Source organism: Trichoplusia ni, chromosome 26, assembly GCF_003590095.1.
Source record: "Trichoplusia ni isolate ovarian cell line Hi5 chromosome 26, tn1, whole genome shotgun sequence".
NCBI lineage: Eukaryota > Metazoa > Arthropoda > Insecta > Lepidoptera > Noctuidae > Trichoplusia > Trichoplusia ni.
This window is the reverse complement of record NC_039503.1, coordinates 1,160,393-1,187,570: the sequence shown is the minus strand read 5'-3', so window position 1 is coordinate 1,187,570 and position 27,178 is coordinate 1,160,393. Positions and strand designations below refer to the sequence as shown.

Sequence of the window (27,178 nt, the reverse complement as noted above, 5' to 3'; positions counted from 1 at the left end):
AATATAAAGGCTGTTCCTAACCAGACTGCCCGATGCACGAGTTCTAATCGCTCCCCCGCCGCGTCAGCTCATGATTCAGGACTCCGGTGGGGTCCAAAACTAGTTGGACGATACCGATAAATACGCGTGAATAAACCGTTGCACCATTAAATAAAGAATCATACTCACGATTGTTACTGTCAAAGGGGTTCGATTCCCGCCCAGGACAAATGTTTGTGTGATGAGCATGATCATTTGTTCTGGTGTCTGGGTTTAATTTATCTATAATATGTAGATACGTATTTAGAAATATATAAGTAAGTTTATAAGTTGTCTGGTTACCATAACACAAGCTCTGCTTAGCTTGGGATCAGATAACCGTGTGTGAGTTGTCCCAGGATATAAAAAAAAGGGATAAAAGTGGTATGGCGTAGGTAAGTAAGCTCTTCAATAATTCCTAATAGGCCACTTAGTCAAACATAATACATATATACATCCACAACTGGGAACGATCAAATAGGTCTTCTGGTGTCTTAGCTTGTAACAGTTCAGCACACCCCTTCGCCTTCCGCAACTTCCACGAAAAAAAAGGTAATAAAACAACAATAAAGACATAACTATATTTATTATAATATTCAAGAGTATTGATATAATACTTTTCGAACAATTTCCATATGTTAAATACAACTTAGAACATACATAGAATTACGATAACCTTGCTAAACGTTAATAACACTTATGTGAACTGCGCAAGGTCTGTTTTCCTGTTAAGAGAATCTTTTTTGGTCTACATAACTATATGTATTTAAGTGTAAGTGACCTTTTGCTATCGTAAATGATGATAAACAAAATGACACTTATTTTCCGATAAGTCCATACATTTTACCGGTTGTAGAAAGCAAGCTTACTCCCAAAACTAGCTTAGGTCTGATTTTATTATCGATTCCATTCGGTCCCTAAAATGGTACTATTGTAACCAATACCGAGTTATCTAGTATTATCTGTCGATCGAAGGTAGTTCCAAGTTCCACCACTGCTCGGTTTGGCGCTAGTGTAGTCCAGAGAATCAACTCTATCTCGATACCATTGAAACAGAACTCTTTATCTCGGAGTAAGAATATCTAAAACTAAGTTTTCACCGAGGACGCGTAAGGAATCAATAGAGTAGGCTTAGTATAAGTTTGTATGAGCCGTACTGATTTTTGGGGACCGTACCCAAAGAGTAAAAATATACCCTCTAACTAATATTCGCTGTCAGCCCGTCTGTCCGTCCTAGGTTTATTCCATAAAATGTGACACCTGGCCTGCTAAAATTTCCACTGCCGATGCTATAAAAAAATCCAGGCTAGCCGACGTTGGAGACGGTCATAAGTTTGATGGGTGACCATATTTATTGAAAAAAAATCCCACCTTTTTTTAGCCTATTTTGCAAAATCCTTGGTGTCGCAATTAACGAGTGTGCGCCTGAAGACATTTTTGTAACGTTTTGAAAGTGCTTGGAAAACGGCCTATTTGAAATAAAAACTTTTGATTTTGATGATAACCGGTTTTTTGGGAATTCATCCCTAGCTACGTATTCCTGGCGAAAACACATCCTGAGGGATGAACAGTATGAGAAATACGCAGAACAAGTAAATATTGATTAATATAATCCCACAACAATATCAAACGTATAATATAAGCCGTATTATTATTTAATAATATTATAAATAGTAGCTACTACAAATTAAATGTAATAAGACCGACAAATGTATTGCTATTTGAACTTTCATAAACACGCAATCATAACACACTGTACAGCTATCTCTTTCTCTCTTATAACTATTATTTAAGGGGGAAAGAGAACACTGCATATCTAAAGTACTTTAGTGTCTCAAAATTAATACGGACAGCAACGAGAGTTCTACATTATTCCATAAATGTTTTAAAGTACTCTACAATATTGGAGTTTAATAAGTTTAGGTTCAGTAAATTGAAAGTATTTTAATTAAGCTGTTAAAGTCATTTTGTTCGATCGTAAGTGTGTTAGAGTTATTGTAAATCTGACAGTGTGCAGACTTTAGTTGCTGACTGCACAAAGCTATTTTAGTAAATTCTAAAAGAAGAAAGGACATTAATCAACCAGGTAAGCTACCCTATTATTATGCCAAAAGCGACAACTATCGAATAACACTTTACTTAATCGATAAAAATCGATTGAAATAAAAAAGAAGTATCAGTGATCTTTTGTCTGACTGTCTGACTCGGTTAGTTAAAGTTACGACAACTTGAGGTCTTAAAAAGACTATCAAATGTTTAATCATTTGCCACTAGTACTGCTAAGTGACTTAATGTAGATACTACCTCTGCCTGTATAATTTTATCATGTAGATATAGAATTTGGCACTATCGGTTTTTCAACAAAATACGTATGGTATGGGTTTTTTTTCGTAATGGCAGCATTTAACCCTTTCAGTCAGACCTATCATAATGTCAAAAACATGTCAAAAAAGCTGCATGTGTTTATTTAACCCAAGGGTAAACTTTTTACTTACTTGTTCGAGTCGTGGGCATAGTGAAAGGACTATCATTTTTTTCTACAAGTTAAGGCAATTGGAATACTGTAGACTATTGAAACATAACTGTGTTAATAACTACAGCATTATTCAGCCTTACCTATAAAGCTTAAGCGTTAATGTTCATTTTAACAAGTTTTAGCAACAGTTTAATATAAGGTCATCTTACAATAGGTCAGCTAAATAAACAAAGATAATGAAGACATGTTTATTAAGACAGAAGCAGTCTTTATAACGAAATATAAATACTACATTTACATACTATATAAGATTACTACAAAGTAATCTTGATTTAAGGCTAAATTGCACAATTATTCAAAGGAACAAAGATTTCGGGATGACTTTCCAGAAAAAAAATGAGCTAGGGAAATATTTCCCTTCAACAAATTATTAATGCACTATTAGCTACTTCTTCTTCTTAAAATAATATGTATATTCAATTAAATTGCTGTTCGTTAGTCTCGCTGAAACTCGAGAACGGCTGAACCGATTTGGCTTATTTTAGTCTTGAAATATTCTTGAGTCTAGAGAAGGTTAAAACAGCGATAAAATATGGAAAAGTTGCAAAAAAAAGTGTTATACGTAGTTCGCCGGGACAGCTAGTATTTATATAATAGGGATCATCATCCCTATTATATAAAGTGGTAACAAAAATATAATCTTTTAGCGTCATTAGCTGTCGAGAGTAGTTCCAAATAGCGCCACTGCACGAATTGGCGCTAGTGTCTGATTCTCGAGTACAAACTCAATACATTGAAATAGAATTGCGATCTCGATTCTGCCTTGAGTAAGCCCACAATCGGCCCTTTAAACATAGCACAACTATTATACACTGTAACTACTGTAGGCTACCAATGTAAAAATCTTACATTAACATAGGAAATGTATGCTTTGGCTGTTTTTCATGAAATATTATGTATCATGATAGAACCAACACATTAATTAGTCAAGTCTTATAATTGTGCAAAAGAGCCTTTCTTTAAACTCAAATAATTTCTTCCAAAGCGACATATCTAAAGGTTCACTACAATTAGCATATATTATAGGCGGAAATTGACATAATTTTTTTATAAGATTTTTCTACAAGTGTTAGTTACACATATCTTTTCTTTGAATTAAGATAGATAGATATTTATAATCGATTAATATTGCTTTTTATTGCGATTACGACACTACAAATAATTATGTTTTAAATATATTTAGTTAACCGAAATTTCAGAATATAACAACTTACAAACATTTTTAAATTAATAAACTTAATTAATATAATGATTAATCTCTTCGTTAGTTGAAAGACAAGCTATATGAGTGTTACATCAAAATCGGTATAATGCAAACATGATATATTTTCATATAATTATGTTTTGTATAATAGATTATTATATCTTAATATTATTATAATAGTACTAAAAATACGATTTTGTATATGACATATAGATGCTATGCAAATAACTTTTAAGACTATATTTTGTCGAAGAAAAAACTGTTAAATGTTAAATATGTTTTTAATGTAGATATAAATAAACTGTGGTACATAAGTTTCTACACTTATTTGTTTTCTTTTGTCACGTGACATTCAAATGTCAACATTTTAATCTGACAGTCTACCGCCACGTTTTGCAGTAATAGTATAGCGAGTGTGTGAGAGAGATGGCGCTCTACGCCTTGTATAGCGCTGTCACGCTTCCACAACTGCTATAATATTACTTTGAGACGAGGTAGTTGACTCTCCATGCGGATGTATCAACAAATCCGTTTTAAAAATCTCATATATGCATTCACTTTCGTAAATTTTAACCACTCAACTTTCACATACTTCTTTAAAAATACTAAAATAATTTTGAGAATAATCTTGAGTAACCTATATAAATTCTAATCGTCATCAAATCAGCGTTCAAAATCTTATAACTAAAAATCTTAAACAATCGAAACCATTCGCTCACTATAAACGTTTTACAACCAAATGCTATACAATTTAAAGCGCAACGAAATACCGTTAACACTAAATAAAAAACTAGTTTAAGTTCAGTTAACAGAACTAGTTAATCAACTAGTTTATCTTCACAAATATCAGAACTAGTTGACAAATTAGTTTACACTTATTCCGGGAACTAGTTAATCAACTAGTTCGCATACACTCATACCAGAACTAGTTGACAAATTAGTTTACAATTATTCCGGGAACTAGCTAATCAACTAGTTCACTTTTCAATTTGAGTCTTAATCTAATTTCTGCTTCTTATCTGGTACGGGGTTATCGTTATTTAAATAGGGGCGTTTTAGTTTGCTCTCGTACGCTTTTGAGAGACTAGTTAATTGTCTTATTTCGTTGGTTATGCCTCGGATTTTGGCTATGGTGTCTATGGATTTTGTCTTCGGGCTCTGTCTGTCTACTGATGTAGACGGTGAGTTCAACCGGTTCTCGTCTAGTTTTTGTATTTTTTGCGGCGGTTCTGTGTCGTCTTCGGATAGACTTGGGAGCTTGATCAACGGTTTTCGTGGTTTCATGTTTGGTAACACTGTAAAATTAAACAAAGGAAGGAATTTATTATTGTTACTAAATCGCCTTACTTTAGCCTTTAGAAAAAGGCCGTTAAAAAGTTACGCTGAACTTCAATTATATGTATTTAACAACTGTACAACCTTGGACTATTTAATATGATTTTGTTAGCTGTAAGTGACCCAGGTACTTATAAATGAATAAACACAATAGCTATGACTCACTCTTGTTGGTCCTCTTGTTGGTCCCGATGGGCAACACGGACAGGTCCAGCTTGATCTGGCTCGAGAAATGCCGCAGCGGCTGCGCGGGAGGACGCGCGTCTGGACCGCCGCTCGCTGCGAGGGAAGAGGACATATCATATAATAAAGTCAAAGTCAAATTATTTATTTTAATTAGACCAGTATACGGCACTTCTGAACGTCAAACAATTCATTTATACCATATTAAAATCGAAAGTGTCAGTCTATCGGTCAGTCTCCTATTGAAGCTACAGGTCGTTGGGAAGGTAGATTCTCATAAAAAAGAACGAGCAAAAAACTCCATGGTTACTCTTTTTCACTTATTTAATTAATATATAATAATATACGATACTACTATATAATGACCACGATATAATGTCTATCTATGTGTTCAGAAACAAATATAAACAGGGGTACAGAAAAAGTAGTGCTAGATCCGTTAAGGGCGTGGAGTACCCATCATTTCTGACCTATTTCACTATGACTGGCCTAAAAATTGGCAATTTTGAATAAAAAAATTCAATGTCAAATATCTCGAAAAGGGTTAAGTTTTCATTCAGATTTTATGTACCTGTGGGATCATTTCTGATTTTTAGCGGGCGGGCCCGCGGGTAACAGCTAGTATAAGACAAAAATCTAACCTCCAATAGCTTTCCCGCCGACTGCCTGGTTCGTGTGTGTGAGCTCGCTGTACTTTATATCACATTCCTCAATACGCTTCTTGAGATCAGCTGAAACATGCATGCAAAAATATCTTTTAAATAAATGGAAATAGTGTTCACATTGCAATGACAAGACAACACTGTCCTTGAAATCAACTTATATCCACTCAAAACTTTGACATAAATGTTATGGAAGTTTCAGTGCATTATTCTAGCTCTTTTGGAAGTACATAGCTGTATATCGAAATTGAACTTTAACAACAAGTAAATGGAGTTCATATCGGAATGTCACTAGAATTACACTCAGTATAATGTTTTGCAAAGCTTACCGATGGATGCGTCTTGATCCTTCTGTCTTTTAGTTAATTCTCTGATAGTCTTTTGCTGTCGCCAGGCTACTTTCTTATAGTCCATCATCTGGAAAAATAATCATCATCATCATCATCACCATCAGCCCATATTCTTCCACTGCCGGATATAGGCCTCTCCAATTGCACGTCAGCGATACATAATTTCTCGTTTGGAATCAGAGTATCCTTTGTCCGTCGTGAAACAAGGAGTTTTACAAGCTATCAATTATTTAACAGTCACACTTATATTAACATAAAAGAATACGGGGAATAAAACAGAGTCACAAGAAAAAGGTTTTTTACGTTTTTTACACAATAAGTGTTTACTAATTGATGATACTACTAGCACCATTTACAATGTTTGACTAATATAATTATTGATACTACTAACGCCATCTACACTTAACATATAGTAGTTACCCGTTTGTAGAAGATCTTGTACTGCGACGCGAGGAACAGTGACAGCTTGGCATTGAGTACTGTTCGCCGGCGCAGCAGTGACAACTCTTGACGCATGGCCAACGGGGCTAGCACGGACGCTGGGAAAAAATATATTGATAATATAAAATAAAACATTTACTTAACATAGGATACTAAAGTGGCACTTTTTAGCCATATTATAAATGCTAAGATAGATTGTTTTACTGGCGAAAAAATAATAATAATACCACTTCATCACTACATATTTCATATTTGCTACCATTCTGAAATCTAGTTTCCATAGAGAACAGTTTTTTATTACGCTTTTTAATTATAAATATTCCACAACTTTCACACAAAGCCATCAAATCTCTCTAATGGAGTAGTGCCAGACTCTTACTGACTAAACCTGAACCGCCGTGCTACGTCATCCGCGTTTTTGTGTCGATGTATAGAAATGCATTGCAATCCTTCATACACACAAAGGTTTGACCTGGCTGGAATGGAACCTACGACCTCCGGTATAGCAGCTTTCTTCCAAAGGCCACCCCAGAAAAGACACTGTATTTATTTACGCATTGTGAAAAACTACTTTTTCTGGACTTTAAAAGAGGCGATGACCCCTGAGTTTGTTTCGACGCTTCTTCTCAGGGTAGCCAGCTAGGAAATGTCGATTCCAGCTAGCTTAAAAAATGACATGTAAAGTGATAACGTCTATCCTATCCATACTTATATATATACTCTATACTAATATATAAAGCTGAAGAGTTCGTTTGTTTGAACGCGCTAATCTCAGGGACTACTGGTTCAAATTGAAAAAATACTTTTGTATTGAATAGACCATTCATCGAGGAAGGTTTTAGGCTATATACCATCACGCTGCGACTAATAGGAGCGAAGATACAGTGGAAAATGTGAAAAACAGGTCAGGTATAAATCATAACTTATATCTTCTAACTAGGCGGACGAAGTTGCGGGTAACAGCTAGTTTAATATATAAATTACTAGCTTTTCGCCCGCGTCGATGTCGGTTATATCGCGATTCTAAGAGTACTCTTGAAAAGTCTGGGATAAAAACTATCCTATGTTCTTTCTGAATGTAAACTCTATCTCTCTACCAAATTTCATTAAAATCGGTTCAGTGGTTTAGACGTGAAAGCGTAACAGACAGACAGAGTTACTTTCGCATTTATAATATTAGTAGGGATTTCATTGTATTTAATTTGAGGGTGAGGGTGGCTCACAATGCGCGGGCCTGGGCGGCGGCGGCTGCGCGGCCTGCTGCAGGCGCTTGCGGAAGGCGGGCGAGATCTTGTCGTCGAAGTGCTCGATGGCCATGCTGGAGATGTCGCGCAGCTCCTGCAGCACCTCGTGCGCGCGCGGCGGACTGCTGCACGACTCCACCACCGACAGCACGCGGCGGATCTCGTCTATCACCTGCCAGGCACCCTCGTACGTCATTATTGTGATAAAGGGAATGGAGGGACAAGTTTCCATGTTTTTATAATGTATGTGGGTTGCTGGATGCCTAAAGTGATCATAATTTTGAAGAATCATTGCTTTTCTTCTTCTTTTTGTGTTGCTGGTAAAGTTAAAGTCTTGAGCACACCTCGGAATCTTCGAAATGATTACATTACTCCGAGTACATAGACTCTATTTGCATTAAACCTTATTCCAAGCAGAAATTTCGATACAATCAATAACTTGCCCCAAAAATATAATTAAAACACAAAAGCATGTTGAAAATGTTGTCAATAACCTACCTTGCCAGGTATAAAGCAGCATAGACCGTTGTCTATGAACTTGGAGTACGTCATGTTGAGCATAGATATGCGCGTCTCTATGGACGTCAGGATGTCGCAGTGGCGGGACAAATGGTGGTATCTGAAAACAAAAAGAACTTTTAAAGTCCTAGCTGTTGTCCTATTATGCGAATTATGGATAAAAATTGTACAGGGTGTCATAAGCAGTACCTTTGTACCAACTATATTTTCATTCTTATATTTGTTTTATGCCTTGTATGTTGTGTGTACATAAATAAATGCAAAGGATAATGAGACAGGTCTTCTTTCTCGATTGGATTTTTGTGACAAAATTTTTGGTACTTCCCGATAAGCTAGCAGGCTGAAATTTTCAGGGTAGAGAGAGATTTTTTCGTCTGTTTCATTTTAGTCTGATTTTACCTCCGTTCTGATTCCCTTCTTGGAAGCTGTGCCTTGACACTCTTGAGGGCCATGGCATGGCGACGCTCGATCATGATAAAGCCTCTGTTTAGCATGCGACGGCAAATCTCGTCGAAGGCTCTCGATACCTGAAAATTTTCGGATGTTTTATTCTTCTTTATAAATGCGAATTACTGTATATTGTGAAGGTGTGAACTGTAGGATGTAATATTCCTGGATTAATAAAGAGGAATATAGTAATAAGGAAGAAAGAGTCAACAGTTTGTAGTTCCATTTTCTGGATAACTATAGATTTGATTAACAGTAACTTTCAATTTTCCACCGAAGTCAGCCTAAACTCCTTGTAGAAATTTTTAGGCATTTTTTTTAAATTTAGGTTTCTTTTTATATTTTCCTCTAAATAAGTTCCACTTGGAAAGATATAACTAAATTCATAATGAATGCTTTATGCTATTACTTTCACTGATTTAATTCTTTGGTGTATGATAAAAAAAAATCTATTCTATTCTACCCCTCTTTTCCTATGTAACTTATATTGGTAATTGCTCCCAGAAAATCTTGCTTCAGATTTTACCAATCAAGGTATCTGGGATTGGTAGAATTCCTCAAAAAACGCCTGCATAAAATTCTTTGTGGTAACAACAACAAAAAAATATTTTAACAGAAAAAAAATATAGTTTCTCATGATAAAACTACTATCTAATAAATGCACTAGTAAGATAAAATATTAAAAGTGTGTTAAGGCCAAGTAAGACACAGAAAAATTTCCTTGTTTAATACTACTAACCTCAGAAACAACTAGATCAATTTGGAAAATTCTTTCAGTGTTAGATATCCTACTTATTAAAGAAGGCTATAAGATATGTACTATGACGCTACGATAAATAGGAGCAGAGTGGCAATGAAAATGTTACAAAATTAGGAAAAATATCCTAAAACAATTAATCCAATGTAATATATCCTAGTTATTGTATAAAAAAACAGGTTATTTTTATACAATATCTTTGTATATTATAAATGTAAGATTTAAGTCATTTGTTTTGATAACAAGTTATATACAGTTATGTATATACTCGTTAATGATTGTAGAATTTATTACTAGATTATTCTAGAACACTCTAGAATAATAAATAATGCAAGATTATCTGTTGTTACTCATATGAAAGTCTTTGTGATATTTATTCAGGCGTACCAAAGTAGTTGAATGAACTTCATCTAATTATAATTATCTAAATAAGTATGAAATATAAGCAATAAATAGATGTAATTGGTTTTCATTTATAAATAAATTATATGACTTGGGTGGGTTGGGCTGTAATGAGTCATTGTTTTGTATTTCAACATTATTTTGTTATGAACTGGAAAGACTGGTTAAGGGTTTGTGTATACAGCCAAAGTTGATTCCATCTTTTTACAAATTATAGTTATGTTCCATGTTGAATAGATGACTCATGTCATGTCATTTCTAGTAATTACTCTGTAGATTATGAGTAAAAATACTAGTAAAATGTGGTATTTTTGCCTCTAGAAAAGTTTATATAACATTGTTTTAATACACTTGTATACAGTGGATCGTACTACCGAGTACCTACTAACACAAACAAATAAAGAGCACAGGTACATAAAAATAAAAACTCAGAACCATTATCAAGGAAGTAGCTATGACGATATTATCTATGAGAATATGTGCCAAACACGAGTATAGAACATTTATATTACTAACCAGTTATAAATAGACGTATATAAATAAGTACATAGGTGATATGTTATAGAACATGACGAACAGAACATTACGTGTTACGTGAGGCTAACGTACCCAAATTCTTAGCTATCACATTCGAAACACTATTTTCTCATCCCACAAACCCATTTCTATAAATAAAATGTATTGAAAAATACTCACCAATCTATTCTTCGCAATTTCATCGAAAGATAAATACGAGAAAATGTTTTCTATCATAACAATTGGAAGACCCAGCAAATCAATCGACGCTTCCCCCATATTTATACAGTTCGATAGGAAAACTACAATTTATCTTAAACACACGTGAAAACGAATTTAATTGCAATGTTTACACATTTAAATTAAAACAAAGTGGTTATAATTCGCGACGTTTCTTTAGATTCCATCATGATGCAGCGCGTCTATCACTATCGCACGTATTCGTAATTAGTATGCGTGAGCGAGATAAAAAATCTGTAAACTAATTTGACGTTTGCCATAAACGCGATCGCGCTTCACGCCGAAACGAAGACAAATGACGCCATCTATTATGTTTTAGGTGGATTAAAAACACAAAGGAGGAAAGGAATGTTGTTGCTGTCCTTTTCAAAATACGTCCTTTACACTTTTCTATGAAACATGAGGGTGGAATAATTTATTCTATCTCTATAAAAAATTAATAGTAATGCAATATAACAGAAACTGTTAAATACGTTCTTCAAAAATCACAATCACTACAAGACTTGTTACAAAGAAAGGTTCAGGTCAAATGAAGTAGATATTTTTCATAATTAGTGTAAACATAATTAAATAACTGGTAATTCTAGCATAATTTAAACGCCATCATTAAGTAAGTACTGATAAAAACTGATATGAGGTGAGTCGTATCAAGACATGTCTGGAAAGTATCGACAATCGGAGTTGTAAAAGATAAAGACGGATGTAGGTCATATTTCAGAGTCGTATTTTAAGATTGTTGCATCATAAGAACATCTTAATAGATTTGGGCATAAATCTTATGGACTAATAGGTATTTTTGGACGTAATAGAGATTAACTGTATAGAGAAATAAATAAAATATAGTCGGGAAATCGAACCCGGGACCAAACAGGAAGTAGAAATAATCTTGTAAAAACATTTAGTGATTTTTATAAGAGTCGGAATTTTATAACATTTTTTATACAGGGAAAATAATACTACACAAATCTCGTAACACCAAATATTTTAATAAAAAACATAAACATTAACTGAATGTGGGGAGATCACAGTGTTTCTTCCTAACATGGAATCGTAGTGAAGTATTATACTTCGTTGCAAATGGGCACACTTCACATTTGAACCGTTTCTCCGTAGAATGCTTATATTTGTGTTGGACTAAGTTCGCTGGCAGTATTGTTGCATAATCACATTGATCACACATGTACCTCTTCTTGCCAGTTTCGTGAGCTTCCTCATGGTACTTTAAAATGTACTTATTCATCGTCTGGAATGGACACTGGCTGCATTGGAGTTTGACTCCCTGGTCTGCATGTTTCCGTCTATGCTTGTCCATTGCACCATCGTAAAATGTTTTGTATTTACATCCAGCATAGTCACAGTGTATCGTCTCAGCATTCTTATGCCTCAACATATGCTGTGTTAAGCTAACCCTAATATTCGTTTTAAACTCACAGTATTTACACTGCATTTCTGTATCTGTGTGCAAAGTTTTTATGTGCTTCTGTAGCTCATTGCCTGGGAGAATTTCCCCGCATATTTGACACTGTGTCTCTTCAACGTTGTGATGATTTTGCTCGTAGTGCAACTTTAAATGCTCCCATGTCAAATATGTTTCCGGACACTTGGTGCATTGGAAACAGTCTTTAATATCTAAATCTTCATTTTTAATCGACACTTCTTTTTCTTCTTTCAGTTCATCTTCTGGCCGACCGTGAACACCATTTATATGCCTACATAATTCAAATTCATCTTTGAATGTCTCGTTACATTGATCACATTTCTGTGTCTGAGTATTAAAATGATTGGCATTGGGATGCTTAAATACTATATGTCGTCGATAACTCTCTTTCGCTTTGAACACTTTTTTACAAAATTGGCAAGTGTAGGAGACTTTTAAATGCACTTTCATGAAATGCGGTTTCAATTGCCGTTTATCATGGAAACCCTCATTGCATATATTGCAGAACACGGTTTTTGCCGCATCTATTTTGTGTGTACATCTTAAATGCTTTGCTAAGCCTCCTTGGGATGCAAAAATGAAGCCGCAGATATGACACTCCTTGATAACTTTTATATGAGAATGGTTTAAGTACATTTCTCGTGTGTCAAACTGTTTATTACACACGACGCAGTGGGATCCCTTATCATGTTTTCTCCTAACATGTCTCTTGAGGCTCTCAATCTTGTCATAAGACAAGTTACAAATTCTACACTTCAACCGAAAGTCTTCTTTCAACGCGTTATGTTTTCTCCTCATATGCAGTTTAAGGAAGTTTACAGAAGAGAAGACTAGAGGGCATTCCTTACACGTGATCTCACCAGTTTGCTCATTCTTACAGCTTTCCAAATAAGCATCAGTTACGTTATCTTGTTTCATGCTCTCATCCGACACATGATGCTTCCTCTGGACGTGTCTCGCATAGGTTTCCCGTTTCGTGAATATTTTTGGACAGAATGGGCAGTTGAACCATTGACTGATTTCTGGCTTCTTATTATTGGAGTGTTTACGTTGTATATGGACTATGAGACTTCTATACTTATCGTAGGTTAGTCCGCAGTCTTCGCAGACGTGTTTGAATGATTCCTGGAAGGAGCCATGTTTCCTTCTCATATGCATTCGTAGCCGAGGCATGCCTTTGAAGACGAGCGCACAAATTTCGCAAGTCCGTTCCTCCCGATCATCGGGCATGGAGTTAGGTCCGTGTTTCCTCTTAATATGAGCAACTAAACTGTTCTTCATTTCGTAGGACATGTTACAGTAATCACAGACATGTTTGAATGACTTCCTGAATGCTTTGTGTTTTCGTTTCTGATGCATGCGTAACGTTTTCTGTGATTGAAAGACTAAGTGGCAAACTTTGCAGACGTGTGTTGGTGCCTTTTGAGGTAGACTCCCAAATTCAGGGTAGCTGACGTCTTGAGTAGCCGAGTTGTTGATGACACTCTCGAATGTTAGAAGGACGGCCTCATGGTTGTGAGGTTCGATTTTTACTGCTGGTTCCTGACTGTCTTCACTGTGAGGACCTTCTACCATCAAGCCGCTGTTGTCTGCAAACTGAAAAGAAATAAATACTTCGGATTAATAAATGAATTGTCAAACATTGCACAACGCACAGCAGTAAATTTATAATAAAAACTGGATGTTGTGTGTCGTATATTTTTTATGACGGCAATATGAACAAATACATAGTAGGAGACCCTGAATTACCGAAGTTCTTGAAATTAGAGGAGGTACTGGTCTTTCGCGGGGCAATTGATGTTTGTGTATGTTTTATAATATGACCTTTACGGTCCAACCCAGGCAGAAATAGCGTAATCTTTCAAACAATCTGTAATAAAATGAGCTCTCGAAGCTACCAGATCATAATTTTCGTAATATTTTCAAAATTTCTTTTGTATAAAAATTTGAAAATGCATAATTTTATTTAAAAAAATAGTTCGGCGCATAAAGAAACTAAATGTTGTCGGTATTATTGTTTTCGCAAATAAAACACCAGTGAGAAACATACAGACACAACATACAATACAAACATTATAAATTGTCTCAACTGCCTGGCTGAGAAAAAAATACAATAATAAGTTGTCCCGCGCGGTGTCGAACGACATTAGTAGCGGTAGATGAATGTTGCCATTGGCTGTTAACTGGGACGGTAATGAAAATTTGAGCAAACTAGTGAAATATAAAAAAACAATAAAATTCTTTGATTGAGCGATACTAAATGCACAGCCAAATTCACAAGAAAACATGCTGTCTTTACATTTAAAATAAATCAAAACAATACTATATTGCTGTACCATGACAATTAATCAAATGTTCGTCCTAAATAGTACATCGTTGTAATATCTCCGAAATAATAGTTGAGTTTTTATAAGGCTGGTTTGTTAGAGATTATGACACGAGGCAACAGAGAACCATATATGCCATCAAGAATAAAAAATAATTATATAAACATTTTTTGTATGCTGCACATATTTCTTTAATTTTTCGTGTAATCACATGTGTTCATAGAAAAGCCAACAAATACTACAAAAATTGACTATTTATGTTAAGCCAGGTAAATCTACCATTGACTCGTGCACAAACTGATTTAGATACTTACATCATTGAAATCTAATTCCACCTCTATATTCTCAACCTTTATGTTAACCTCTGGGTCTATAATGATTGTTGGCTCAAGTTTGACATCCATTGTATTATCAATATCCTTAAACGGGTCTTCCTGAACTTTCTTCTTCTTCTTTTTCTTCTTCTTGATTTCATAGGACATTGGTTCCTCAGGTAAAAATGAGGTAGGATCTTTTCTTGCATCTACATTATCTTCTATCTTAATTTTTATGTCTAAATCTGCCATTTTGTCTAATATTTATTACAACCTGAAATTAGGGAAACGGTTTTGTTATTATATATTTTTTTGGAGTAGGCTGTGTGTGGAAGGATTTGGGGGAGGCCTTTGCCCAGCAGTGGGACACAGTAGGCTAGAGAGAGAAGGAGAAGGCTGTGCCCAGCAATTTACTGTGATAGGTTGAGTGGGTTATACATTGATAATCAACAAACATTGATTCTCGTTTGTGTTTCCAAGTTTGTGTAAAATTGTCATTTATCCTAAATGATACTCCACTTGGCAATGAAATAAATGTGACCAGAGAAGATACTCTTTTAAAGAGACTATGACAAATGGGTTGTATGGTAAAATTTTTGATTTTCATTTCTTTAAGTAGTCATAAGTTGTTTTGTTTTGCAAGACCTCTTCTGGATGGTATGTAGGTGGACCACTACATGTTCCAAATAAATTCAATTAGATTTTCTTTATTTATTCCATAAAATTCTTATTGTATGGTATCATAGGTATTATTTTCAAAACATGATTCCAATAAGAATTTTTTGGAATAAATAAAGAAAATTTACGTTACATTGTGATAAAGTATAAAAAAAAAACAAAATAATAAAACTGTAACTCTTTGGTTTACTTCAATTTTAATAGATAGTCAAAAACATTATTACACATAAATAATTTCACATATTTTATGCGAGCATAAAATTAAAGCCTGCTATTCATTCAAGGCCAATGGCACAAATAATATTACAATTTTAGCTTTAAAGAAAAAAATCTGTTAACTTACTAACAACAGTAGGGTAATATTTACTAGAAGACCCATTTTTGAGACTTCCATTTAATAATTGCAATAAAATGTAAAGGTTACATGTAAAAGACCATGATATAGCATAAAACACGTCATTTACTCATAAAACTCACCTAGTTTATCTTTAACAAAATTCTATCACCTAAAATTCACAACTTAAGTTACTATACCGCAACTTTAAACTAACATTTAAAATAGTAATTATTCATCATATTGTAACCAACCACTATATATACATAGCCGACACCTTTGTGTGAAAAATCAATAATTTTTAATATTATAAATCATTATGAAAAATGGCCAAAATGGCCTTTTTAGCGATTATGACGTTTTCAAGAATATTTGACATCTATCTCGGTGTTGTCATATTTATTTCCAACATGATAGTATTCCGAGCGTTGACCTCAAGACAAGAACTAGTTGAAAAAAAATTAACCATCATTCAATTCGAATAGCTTAATATCCTTATTTTGTCATGTTATCAAAATATTATGAGAAGAAATTTTAACACGGTAATAAATATACAATTTGTTTGGTTACATTGTATGCTAAGCATTCGTGTAGAATACTTTCTTCGCAAATCTCGAATACAGAATCTCATCCACACACCTTATCCGCGCTAAGTAGTGCTTTTCGACAATTAATGTCTTAAAATGTTCTTTTAAATGCGTGATTAAAATACATAAGTGTGAAATCCTTTTTAAATTACGTCTTGCTACCGTCCGGAATAGCCGGTTTCTGAAGTTTGAGTTAATTCTATTCAATAAAGTTAAGCAGCAGATAAACGTTTGCTAACTGTTAATGTGTTTTTGAGTAGCTATACTGTTAAATATGCTGTAGCAACCTATTATGTGAGGCAACACTTATGTTTGATATATAGATGTTTTTTTGTTTTGTTACACTGGCAACTCTCTCTCTGCAATCGGTCATGGTGGACGTCGGGCGTTTGTAAAACTTCATCTAAATAAAAATCCATTGTGTGTTAACTCTGCATCTGCATTTTATTCCAAAAGTCCTAACAGGTTATGGGCCCAGGCCCGTAAACGTATTTAGGTGAAGATTGGCTTTGGATTAATCGTCTGGAAGGAGCTTGGTCGGGTGTCGACAAGCAAGAAGGAACGCGGTGGCGGCCGGCATTTTTGGCGTCACTCGGTTTGCTTTGTTATTGCGAGACGAAATATCAAGATGGAAAAGCTCGGCGTAATACGACTGGATGGAGCAAAGAACTGGAGCGTCTGGAGATTCCAGATGGCGGTGATTTTGAGAGAACAAGGATTATACCAGGTTGTAACGAATCCGAATCTCAAACCCAGTAATGGCAGTGCAGCGGCAGCGACAAAACCAGATGAAGTGTCGGCGAAGCCCGGTCAGGCGTCAGCGGAGCCCGAGCAGGCGTCGGCAGACAAGGATTTGAAGGCGATGAGTGCAATTGTGACAAGATTGGCGGAACCAGTTCTACATCAAGTAATTACTTGTCAAACAGCGCATGAAGTATGGAACCGGCTGCACAGTATATATGAAAAAAGTGGAGAAACGTCACTGATGCTGCAACAGCAGCGATTCTTTGCCCTAAAATTTGAAAATGACATGAGTGTCGCGGACTTTATTTCCAAGGTGCAGGAACAGCAGCAGATCTTGAGGCGACTGGGAGAAGCGGTAACCGACAGGATGGCTATGTCGAAAATCATCATGTCACTTCCATCGAAGTATTCTCACTTTGTTAGTGCGTGGGAATCATGTGCAGAAGAAAAACAGACTGTTGATAATTTAACGGCACGGCTCTTAGTTGAAGAGGAACGGCTAAATAATAAGAGTAGCAGTAAGGTAGACGAAAGTGTAGCATTGTTTTCTAAAGGTCAAAAAGGTAAAAACAAAGGTAATTATAAATGTTTTTTATGTAACAAGTCAGGTCATTTGAAGAAAGATTGTAAGCTTAAAGATGTGTGTTTTAACTGTCAAAAGCCAGGTCATTTTAAGGACAAATGTAAAGCTACTAAAAATAATAAGAAAACTGAAAATGCTTTTGTGTCTAAAGTGCCAGTTAGCACAAGTGATCGTTTAATAGATGAAAAATGGTTGGTAGACAGCGGTGCCAGTCACCATATGACATATCAGAAGGAATTATTTTGTGAATATGAAAGGTTATCCACTCCTAAGGTTGTGATGATAGGTGATGGACGACACCTAAATGCTCTAGGTATAGGCAAAATAAAATTAATGGCATTTGATGGTGAAGAATATGTCAGTTGCTCGATAAACAATGTTTTGCATGTTCCTAAATTAAAGATTAATTTATTTTCTGTAGGTAGTGTGGTATGCAATGGTTTTCAAGTGAGTATGACTAATGATCAGTGTGTATTTTCCAAGGATAATAGAGTGTGTGCTATTGCTAATAAGGAATCATGTTCGAAGCTGTATGTAATGGACTTTAAGTCAGAATCTTTGGCGGCTAATGTAGCTAAACTTGAGTTAAGTGAATGGCATGAGAGGTTAGTACATCAAAATTATAAGGAAGTGAAACAAATTTTAAAGAAAAATAATATTGATTTTAGTGAGTCACCAGTTGACACATGTACAGCTTGTGTACAAGGCAAACAGCATAGATTACCATTTGATAATAGTAGAAGATCTACAAGTAAGACAGGTGAGTTGGTGCATGCTGATTTGTGTGGGCCAATAGAAGAAAAGTCAATAGGAGGGTCAAGGTACTTTCTTTTATTAAAGGATGATTTCTCAAACTATAGGACAATTTATTTCTTAACTTACAAGTCGGAAACTGTTGAAAAGATTAAAGAATTTATTATGAGGGCAAAAACATTAAATAATCCAGTTTGTACACTTCGCAGTGATAATGGGACAGAATTTGTAAATGCAGAAATGAAAACCTTATTGGCAGAGCATGGAGTGACACATGAGACAACAGTACCTTATTGTCCAGAGCAAAATGGGAAAGCTGAAAGAGATATGAGGACTCTAGTTGAAGGAGCAAGAACTCTGTTGCATGCAAAAAGAATGGACAAAGTATTCTGGGCTGAAGCGATTAACACAGTTGTGTACACTCTAAATAGAACTTACCATAGCAAAGAAGAAGGAAAAACACCATACGAGTCATGGTCAGGGAATAAGTTTGATGTAAATGGTTTACATACATTTGGCAGTGAAGTCTTTGTGCACATACCAAAAGAAAAAAGGAGGAAATTTGATGCAAAAGGAGAAAAAGGTATTTTTGTAGGTTACGGAGAGTACACAAAAGGGTTTAGGATCTATTTTCCAAGGAAAAATGCAGTGGAAGTAGTGAGAGATGTTACATTTGTGAAGAAACATGATAAACCTGAAAAAGCAGAGCAGGAAGAAGAGTGTATATATTTAGATATAGAAGAAAACTTGAACAATGAAGAATACCAGTCTGTGTCGAACACTGAAGAAAATGAAGAATTTGAGGATTGTGAGGAAAGTGACAATATCATGCAAGAAGTGGAATTTCTAGAAGAGGAAATTATAGAGGATGAAGAAATTCAAGAAGTAAATGATAGTAGAAGAACACGCTCTAGAAAAGCACCCAATTGGTTTGATGATTATGAGGTTGGTTTTATAAGCATGCATAATGAACCTAGTACCCTTAAAGAAGCCATGGAGTGTGAAGACAAAGAAAATTGGATAGAAGCTATGAACAGAGAAATTACCACATTGAAAGAAAATAATACATGGAGTGAAGTAGCAATGGTGCCAAAGGGAATAAAGGTAATAAACAGTAAATGGGTGTACAGGATAAAAGAAAATCCAAGCCAAGAAATTCAATACAAGGCCCGATTAGTTGCTAGGGGTTTTGAGCAGACTGATATGGATGGTGCAGAAGTTTATGCCCCCGTTGCAAGTTTGACTTCTTTCCGTACTTTGTTAGCTGTAGCAGTAAAAAAGAAACTTCCAGTATACCAGATGGATGTAACAGGAGCCTTTCTTTACGGTGACATTGATGAACCTGTGTACATGAAACTACCTAATGGAGGAATAGGTAAATTAAATAAGTCTATATACGGATTGAAGAAAAGTCCTAAGTACTGGAATAGAAAGTTTAATGATTTTATGTGTAGTGATGGTTTCATAAAATCCAAAAATGATCCATGTTTGTATTTTAAATGTTGTAAGGAGTATTCCATTTATGTGCTAATTTTTGTAGATGATTTGCTATATTTTAGTGATAGTGACATACAGATCAGAAAGTTCAAGGAGAAATTGTGTAAGAACTTTGCTATGAAAGATTTAGGTATGGCTTGTAACTATTTAGGTATTAGCATTGAACAGGATGTAGAAAATGGAAAGACTGTTATAAATCAGAAGGATTATTTGTTAAAAGTATTAAGAAAGTATGGGATGTCTGATTGCAAAGCTTGTAACATACCTATTGATCAGAATTTTAAGTTTGAATTGTTAAGAAGGGAAAAATCTGAAAGTAAAGAAATCGAATTGAAATGTAGGCAGATAATTGGAAATTTGCTGTACGCTTCTAATGCTACAAGGCCTGATTTGTGTGTAGCGATTGGTTTCTTAAGTAGATATCAGCACTGTGCTAGTATGTTGCTATTAAAATGTTTACAGCGTGTATTGAGATATGTGAAAGGTACAGTAGATTTGTCATTGGTGTATGGTTGTAATGGTAATGATAAATTGGAGGGTTATGTTGATGCTGATTGGGCTGGTGACACAAAAGACAGAAAATCTACTTCAGGATATATATTTAAAGTATTTGATTGTGTAATATCTTGGTGTACTAAAAAGCAATTATGTGTATCTTTGTCATCAACTGAGGCAGAATATGTAGCACTGTGTTTAGGTATAGTTGAGTCATGCTTGTTAAAAAACTTATTATTAGATTTTGGATTTAAATTGGAAGTAAAGATTAATGAGGATAACCAGAGTGTAATCAAAATAGCAGAAAACAATTTCAGTAATAAGAGGCTTAAGCATATTGATGTAAAATATCATTTTATCATAGAGAAAATTAATGACGGTTGTGTAAGTCTATCCTATGTTAGTAGTTCTGATAATCTTGGAGATATGTTTACTAAAGCATTAGGTGGACAGTTGTATGTAAAACTTAGAAGTAAGATTTTAAAATAAGTTTTCCATTAAGGGGGTGATATTTTATTAGTGTTGCTTCTGAATTTGTTTTAATTTTTACTGATTTTGTTAAGGGGCTGGATGTGTATTATGTTGTTAAGGCAAGTGTGTCCACTGTGTTATAAAGGGGTAGTTATCTTTGATGTTGTTATGCTAGAGTTGCTAGACATAAAGGTAAAGTTAGATATATTAGTTTAAGCAGGTTAATCAATCAAAAATTAAGTGTTGAGGGGGTGTGTTAAATATGCTGTAGCAACCTATTATGTGAGGCAACACTTATGTTTGATATATAGATGTTTTTTTGTTTTGTTACACTGGCAACTCTCTCTCTGCAATCGGTCATGGTGGACGTCGGGCGTTTGTAAAACTTCATCTAAATAAAAATCCATTGTGTGTTAACTCTGCATCTGCATTTTATTCCAAAAGTCCTAACATATACGTTAAATAACTATCAAACCGATAGCTAGATTAAAGCACTTTTATCATTGGTTTAATGTGTTGATAATGTATGATTTTAGAAAGTGCGTTTATAATTCTAACCATTTATTATTAACTTATCGGCATATCGACTGGAAGTGTGGCAAAGTGAGTACACAAAAGAGTTAGGTCAGGAGTATGTGCGTCCGTCTATCATACATTTCGCCATTTAGACATTTGAGATGGACATGGCCTTCAATGTATCCAATACAGTATAATATTTTATTCTTCACTGTATAGTAGTAGTTTTGTTAGTCAAGTACTGATAACTATCCGAACGTAGATAAACTCAAATAACCGCCAATGTCAATTCCGTAAGTCAATGTCAAATCGATTTCCTATTTGTTCGCTCAAATTTTATAACCAAATAGAATTATTTATTTCACGAATAGTACATGTAATTACATAATGTTTCAATCAGTGTTAAAAAGTTATCGTATTGTGCAAAAACTTAGACCTTTGACTACGACTTTTCCTTCAAAATGTAGAGGAATTCACGTGACTCCAAGTAAATACTTTTTTGATGTTTATCTAAGGAAATTTGTTGTAACTGTTTATTTAAATTAACATATAAATACAGTTTTCAGGCATGGTGAATATGAATGGCAAGATCCGAGGTCGGAAGACGAGGTGTAGGTATTATAAGATAGTTTTTTTATAGTTGTTTTATATTGTTATCAGCTACAGTACAGATAAACTTTCTAGCCTTTTTATTGTGTTTCAAGTGTTTTACAAATTATGCAACTAATTACATGTTTTTGCATGTTACACAAGTCATAAAACAAATCTTAATTTGCTTTTAATAACAGTCTTTATCTACAAATAAGACATTTTTGATTTTGAGCACAATAACTATTTTTTTGCAGTGTGAATATAGTGTATATAGACAAAGATGGAAATAAAACGAAAGTAAGGGGCAAAGTCGGGGACAATGTTCTATATTTGGCACACAGATATGAGATTCCTATGGAAGGTATGTTCCTTAAATAAAGTTTATGAGGTTAACCCAAGATGTTGCAGCTAAATTGCTTGTTTTATGTTTATCATCATCATCATATGGCAATCAAAAAATATGTTCCTATTTGAAGTGAGTCCTTTATCATTACACTAGAATAATACTAGACCTAAAGCCATAGTTATTTGATGGAATTACCAGCTTATAAAATTTCCCACACCTAGAAGTCAACCTTGGCAATTCCCTTATAAAAAACATATGAGCATTGATCACCATCAAAAATTGATGCTCAATTACCACAAGTCTTTCAAGTTAAAATCATTTTCACTATTTAAATTTTGTGAGTAATCCGTAGAAAATAATACCCTAAAAAAACAATTTTATTCACAGGTGCTTGTGAAGCGTCCTTAGCATGTACAACATGTCATGTGTACGTACCACCAGAATATTTTGACAAACTACCCCCGTCTGAAGAAAAAGAAGATGATCTGTTAGATATGGCACCATTTCTCAAAGAAAACTCTAGATTAGGTATGTATTGATTTGTTCTGTCTGATTTTGGCTAGTGTCGGAATATAAGTGTGTCTGTGTGTGTGCTGCTTGTGTCCCTCCTTATGCCTGTGACTCGAATTTAATGTGACAGCAATAGAGACAGATAGAGATCAGGACCAGGACCCACTTTTTTACTTACCTTCTGAAACACAAGCCTGCAATATTTATTCTAGAATGTTCTTAAAGTTGGTTCTATCCTTGGGATCGGACCTTTTATATTTAACATATTAATACTATTTACCGTTTATCTTTGCAGGCTGTCAAATTACTCTCACAAAAGACATGGAAGGTTTAGAAGTTCAGTTACCGCAAGCAACAAGAAACTTTTACGTAGACGGACACAAACCTAAACCGCACTGATGAGGATTACGTAACCCGTAGGCTTTTTACAAGTACTAGACAGAGCTTAGATGAAGTGACAGTGACAGTGTTTGTTTTAGATCTGTTGTTGAGTGCATTGATAAAGTTGCCTTAAATTTGGCAGTTTGATAAGTTACATACTGAAATACTGTTTAGTAATACCATATAAATGAGTACTAATACCGTCACTACCAATGTTAAATCCACAGTTTCTTTGAATTATGTTGCTTCATTCTAAAAGTAAAACTACTCACTACCCAACTTATAATTTTTTTTGTTATTGTTAAAAAAAAAGATATTGATATTGTGACTTCATTTGAGCTCTGCAACATTGACAAGTTTGTACAACACAGATACGTAGGTATCAATATATTTTAGTTATACATTACAATATAAGAAACGAACAATGCAAAATTCGCGAAAGCAAATCACAAGTTCGTGAGTTATCAGTCATCACATAAGTTGTTATCGTCCTGATTTTATTATCTAAAGTATCAATATGTTGAATAAGTTGGAGTTATGTAACCTCGAATATGAACAAGTTTATTTTATTTGTTGATGTTTAAATTATTGTTTTAGATGTACCTTAGGTAATAAATACACGAGGCAACGAAAACTTCTATTACTCGACGACTTTTAGTTGCACCCTGTATAGTGTATATGATGACCTTAGAGTTGGAATTGTGGTCGCATAGACAATTTAATAGTCTGGTACAGTAGATTTTCGTTGCCACGTGTATAATGGCCTAATTTTTGATACCAGTCTGAATTCGAATCCTTTATATTACAGTAAGTAATAATTTGATAACTGGTTTTCAGATTTTTGAGTACAATAAATCGAATGCTTGAAGCATAATGTATATAGTTTAATTAAGAATTTGTTATTAGATACGAAAATGTTGTACAAAAGTTGTAAAAAAATTAAATGATTTTATCAATAAGTTTCGTTTTACTTTATTCACATTGTTAATACAATTTGAAGTTAAAACACCTTTCTACCTTGACCCATAAGGTTTAATGTTACATTATCTTGTTTCGATGGAAATCAGTATCATCCATTGTGTTCATCTAAAAAATCTTATCCATATTTGACAGATTTTCCTCATTGATAAGAAACATTAAAATGTCACTTGTCTTCAACCCTATACTAATTTTTCACGTGTAAGAGGTTTATGCAGTTTACCTAATCGCTGGCTGTGACCACCTCACAGGACTTATTGACAAGACTTTACAAAGAGACCAAAGATAAAAACTAACTATGCTTCAAGATTCACTATAGACTCTTAGAGTGTTGCTAGTCCAGTCTTAGTCCATGTGACTTGAATGTTTGTGAAATCCATGTGACAAGAATAATAATATAATCTATACTAATATATAAAGCTGAAGAGTTTGTTTGAACGCGCTAATCTCAGTAACTACTGGTCCAAATTGAAAAAATATTTTTGTGTTGAATAGACCATCCATCGAGGAAGGCTTTAGGCTATAAACCATCACGCTGCGACTAATAGGAACGAAGATACAATGGAAAATGTGAAAAAAACAGGGCAGGTATAACTTATATCTTCTACCCACGGGGACGAAGTCGCGGGCAACAGCTAGTATAATATATCCTAGGACAACTCACACGGTTATCTGATCCCAAGCTAAGCAGAGCTTGGGATCGGGACTGATAAACCTACTTATATATTCCTAAATACATACATAATATAGATAAATTACACCCAGACACCAGAACAAATGATCATGCTTATCACACAACATTTGTCCTGGGCGGGAATCGAATCCACGACCTCCGGTATAGCAGTCAGGGTCACTAACCACTAGACCAACAGGCCCGTCAAAAGAATAACAATACATAGCGCGGGAATTAAAAAAAAATGATTTCACTCAAATGATTTCGTTTTACTTTCTTCCAAACTTCGTCCTCACATTATTCCTTCTATGACTATCAAAATGTTTTTTCAAACTTTGCTTATACACTGTCTTATAACTACACTGCTCGCAATACAACATATTATTATCTCTGTCATGTTTCAATTCATGACTACGCAAAGCAGACTTAGAGGCACAACGGTAACCGCATCCATTGAAGCTACAGGTATACGGTTTATCATTAGTATGTATGCGTTCATGTATCTTCAAGTTGCGTGGATGACTAGTTTTATAATCACAGTATGAGCACTTCTGCTGGTTTGTGAATGTATGTGTGTACGTATGTTGTTTGTAATGCGAAGTTTTTGATGTGCTATAACCGCATAGTACGCAGAGGTATCTTTTGTCACTTGTTTTATGTTTCTCTGATATATGGGTCTGCATTTCGGTGTCTGTTGTAAAAGTTGCGTGGCATACGAAACAGGAATTTTGTATGTTGGTAACACCATGTGATTGAATGTGTTCTTGCATTGTTATCTTGTTTTTAAACCTCTTTTTACATACATGGCATTTTAATTTCGATCTTCTTAGGGTTTTGATAGTTGTATTTTTTATGTTATTGAAGTGATCTGAATGTTTCATTTTCACATGATGACGGACAGTTTGGACGGTTGAATATGAGAGATCACAGAATTTACATTGATATCTTCCGTCATTATTTATTGAGTCAAACCATGTTTCTTCGTTTTCTTCCTGGAAACAATATAAAACAATTTTTTTATACTATTTTGTCAGAACTCATACCTCAATGCCAACTAGGGTCTGAGGAATTCATATAAAAAAGTTACATTACACAATCTAGTGTCCTTATCTTGAACAGTTTGAACTTGTACAGTAAGTAAATATTAAATGAATCTCGTTACTACTGGACAGTATCTCTTGGAGACAATATCTCAAACAAACTATGAAGTAAAAGAACATAAAAGACTTACAATAGGATCATTATTTTCATCAATGGTCTTATTTGTTGTACCGTGGCTCACTTTCGATGGTGACACCTGAAATTGATTCAATATTATTTCATACTGTTTAGATACCTGTACATTTTAAATCTACTAAGTATCTGGCTAGATGCCAATATAACTACAAACGAGAGTAAAGTTTATTGTATGTTTGGTAATAAGGACGAGTCTAAAAGATTTTAGGCAAGCTAAACTTAAATAAATTTTAATGTTAATCAAATTGATTGATGACGAATATGGCGTTACGTATAAATCTTCGGACAGACTTGTTCCGTATGTATTATTATACATAGAAAGTACATTCGCAAGCTTATAGCACTGAAATACGATAATATATATAAATTTAAAATATTCGTATCGTAACTTACATCCAGGAGTCCATTTTTATTAAGAACATTTGATTCATTACAAATGTTTGAAAGGCAGTCTCCAGACGAAAGTTTTAAACAATTCTCACTCAAAGGATCTTCTTCAACTGACTCAAAATACTCTATTTTTATTTCCTCTTCTTCTAACATGCTATTCATGATTTGTTTTTGTATATTTCAAACAATAAATAATAATAAACGGTTCGTTATGAACTTCACACGATAACATTATTATGACGTTTCCAAAGTTCGTCGACCTTTTGATAGAAGTCAATTCGGCGTTATGTAATTAAAAATTCTACTACAATTAAGCTCTAATCCCTTTGCGTCGCTTAATTTCTTTACTTGTGGTTTTTGAAAAATTAACATATATAATTTAGAAATAAACACATTATGGGATCTTAAAAGTTTCCAGAAATTAGTAAAGAATTTTTCCACAATTGTACCCCTGTAGTAGTAATTTCGAGTTATGGCAATCC

General features: G+C 34.4%; 3 protein-coding genes across 4 annotated transcripts; 1 reads left to right on the top strand and 2 right to left on the bottom strand.

Moving 5' to 3' along the window:
• Window positions 1-2,408: 2,408 nt before the first annotated feature.
• LOC113505571 (F-box only protein 28-like) lies at window positions 2,409-11,144 on the bottom strand. 2 transcript variants are annotated; one of them, XM_026888357.1, is made up of 10 exons: window positions 10,795-11,144; window positions 8,892-9,019; window positions 8,472-8,592; window positions 7,953-8,145; window positions 6,709-6,827; window positions 6,268-6,355; window positions 5,918-6,007; window positions 5,259-5,372; window positions 4,719-5,053; window positions 2,409-4,645 (listed from the first exon to the last, which is right to left on the bottom strand). In XM_026888357.1, exons 1-9 carry the CDS (start codon window positions 10,891-10,893, stop codon window positions 4,755-4,757), a joined length of 1,251 nt encoding a protein of 416 aa, XP_026744158.1. In that variant the 5' UTR covers window positions 10,894-11,144; the 3' UTR covers window positions 2,409-4,645; window positions 4,719-4,754. The 2 variants fall into 2 exon arrangements, with proteins under 2 accessions (XP_026744158.1, XP_026744157.1); XM_026888356.1 differs by having other exon boundaries at window positions 2,409-5,053.
• A 675-nt stretch (window positions 11,145-11,819) lies between these two features.
• Window positions 11,820-27,133, bottom strand: LOC113505708 (zinc finger protein 62-like). The gene is made up of 5 exons (XM_026888515.1): window positions 26,700-27,133; window positions 26,302-26,367; window positions 25,344-26,062; window positions 14,934-15,195; window positions 11,820-13,888 (listed from the first exon to the last, which is right to left on the bottom strand). The coding sequence occupies exons 1-5, from the start codon at window positions 26,856-26,858 to the stop codon at window positions 11,858-11,860; spliced, it is 3,237 nt and encodes a 1,078-aa protein (XP_026744316.1). The 5' UTR covers window positions 26,859-27,133; the 3' UTR covers window positions 11,820-11,857.
• On the top strand, window positions 21,892-24,378 carry LOC113505577 (adrenodoxin-like protein, mitochondrial). The gene is made up of 5 exons (XM_026888363.1): window positions 21,892-22,078; window positions 22,151-22,202; window positions 22,437-22,543; window positions 22,916-23,056; window positions 23,334-24,378. The coding sequence occupies exons 1-5, from the start codon at window positions 21,979-21,981 to the stop codon at window positions 23,435-23,437; spliced, it is 504 nt and encodes a 167-aa protein (XP_026744164.1). The 5' UTR covers window positions 21,892-21,978; the 3' UTR covers window positions 23,438-24,378.
• Window positions 27,134-27,178: the final 45 nt, after the last annotated feature.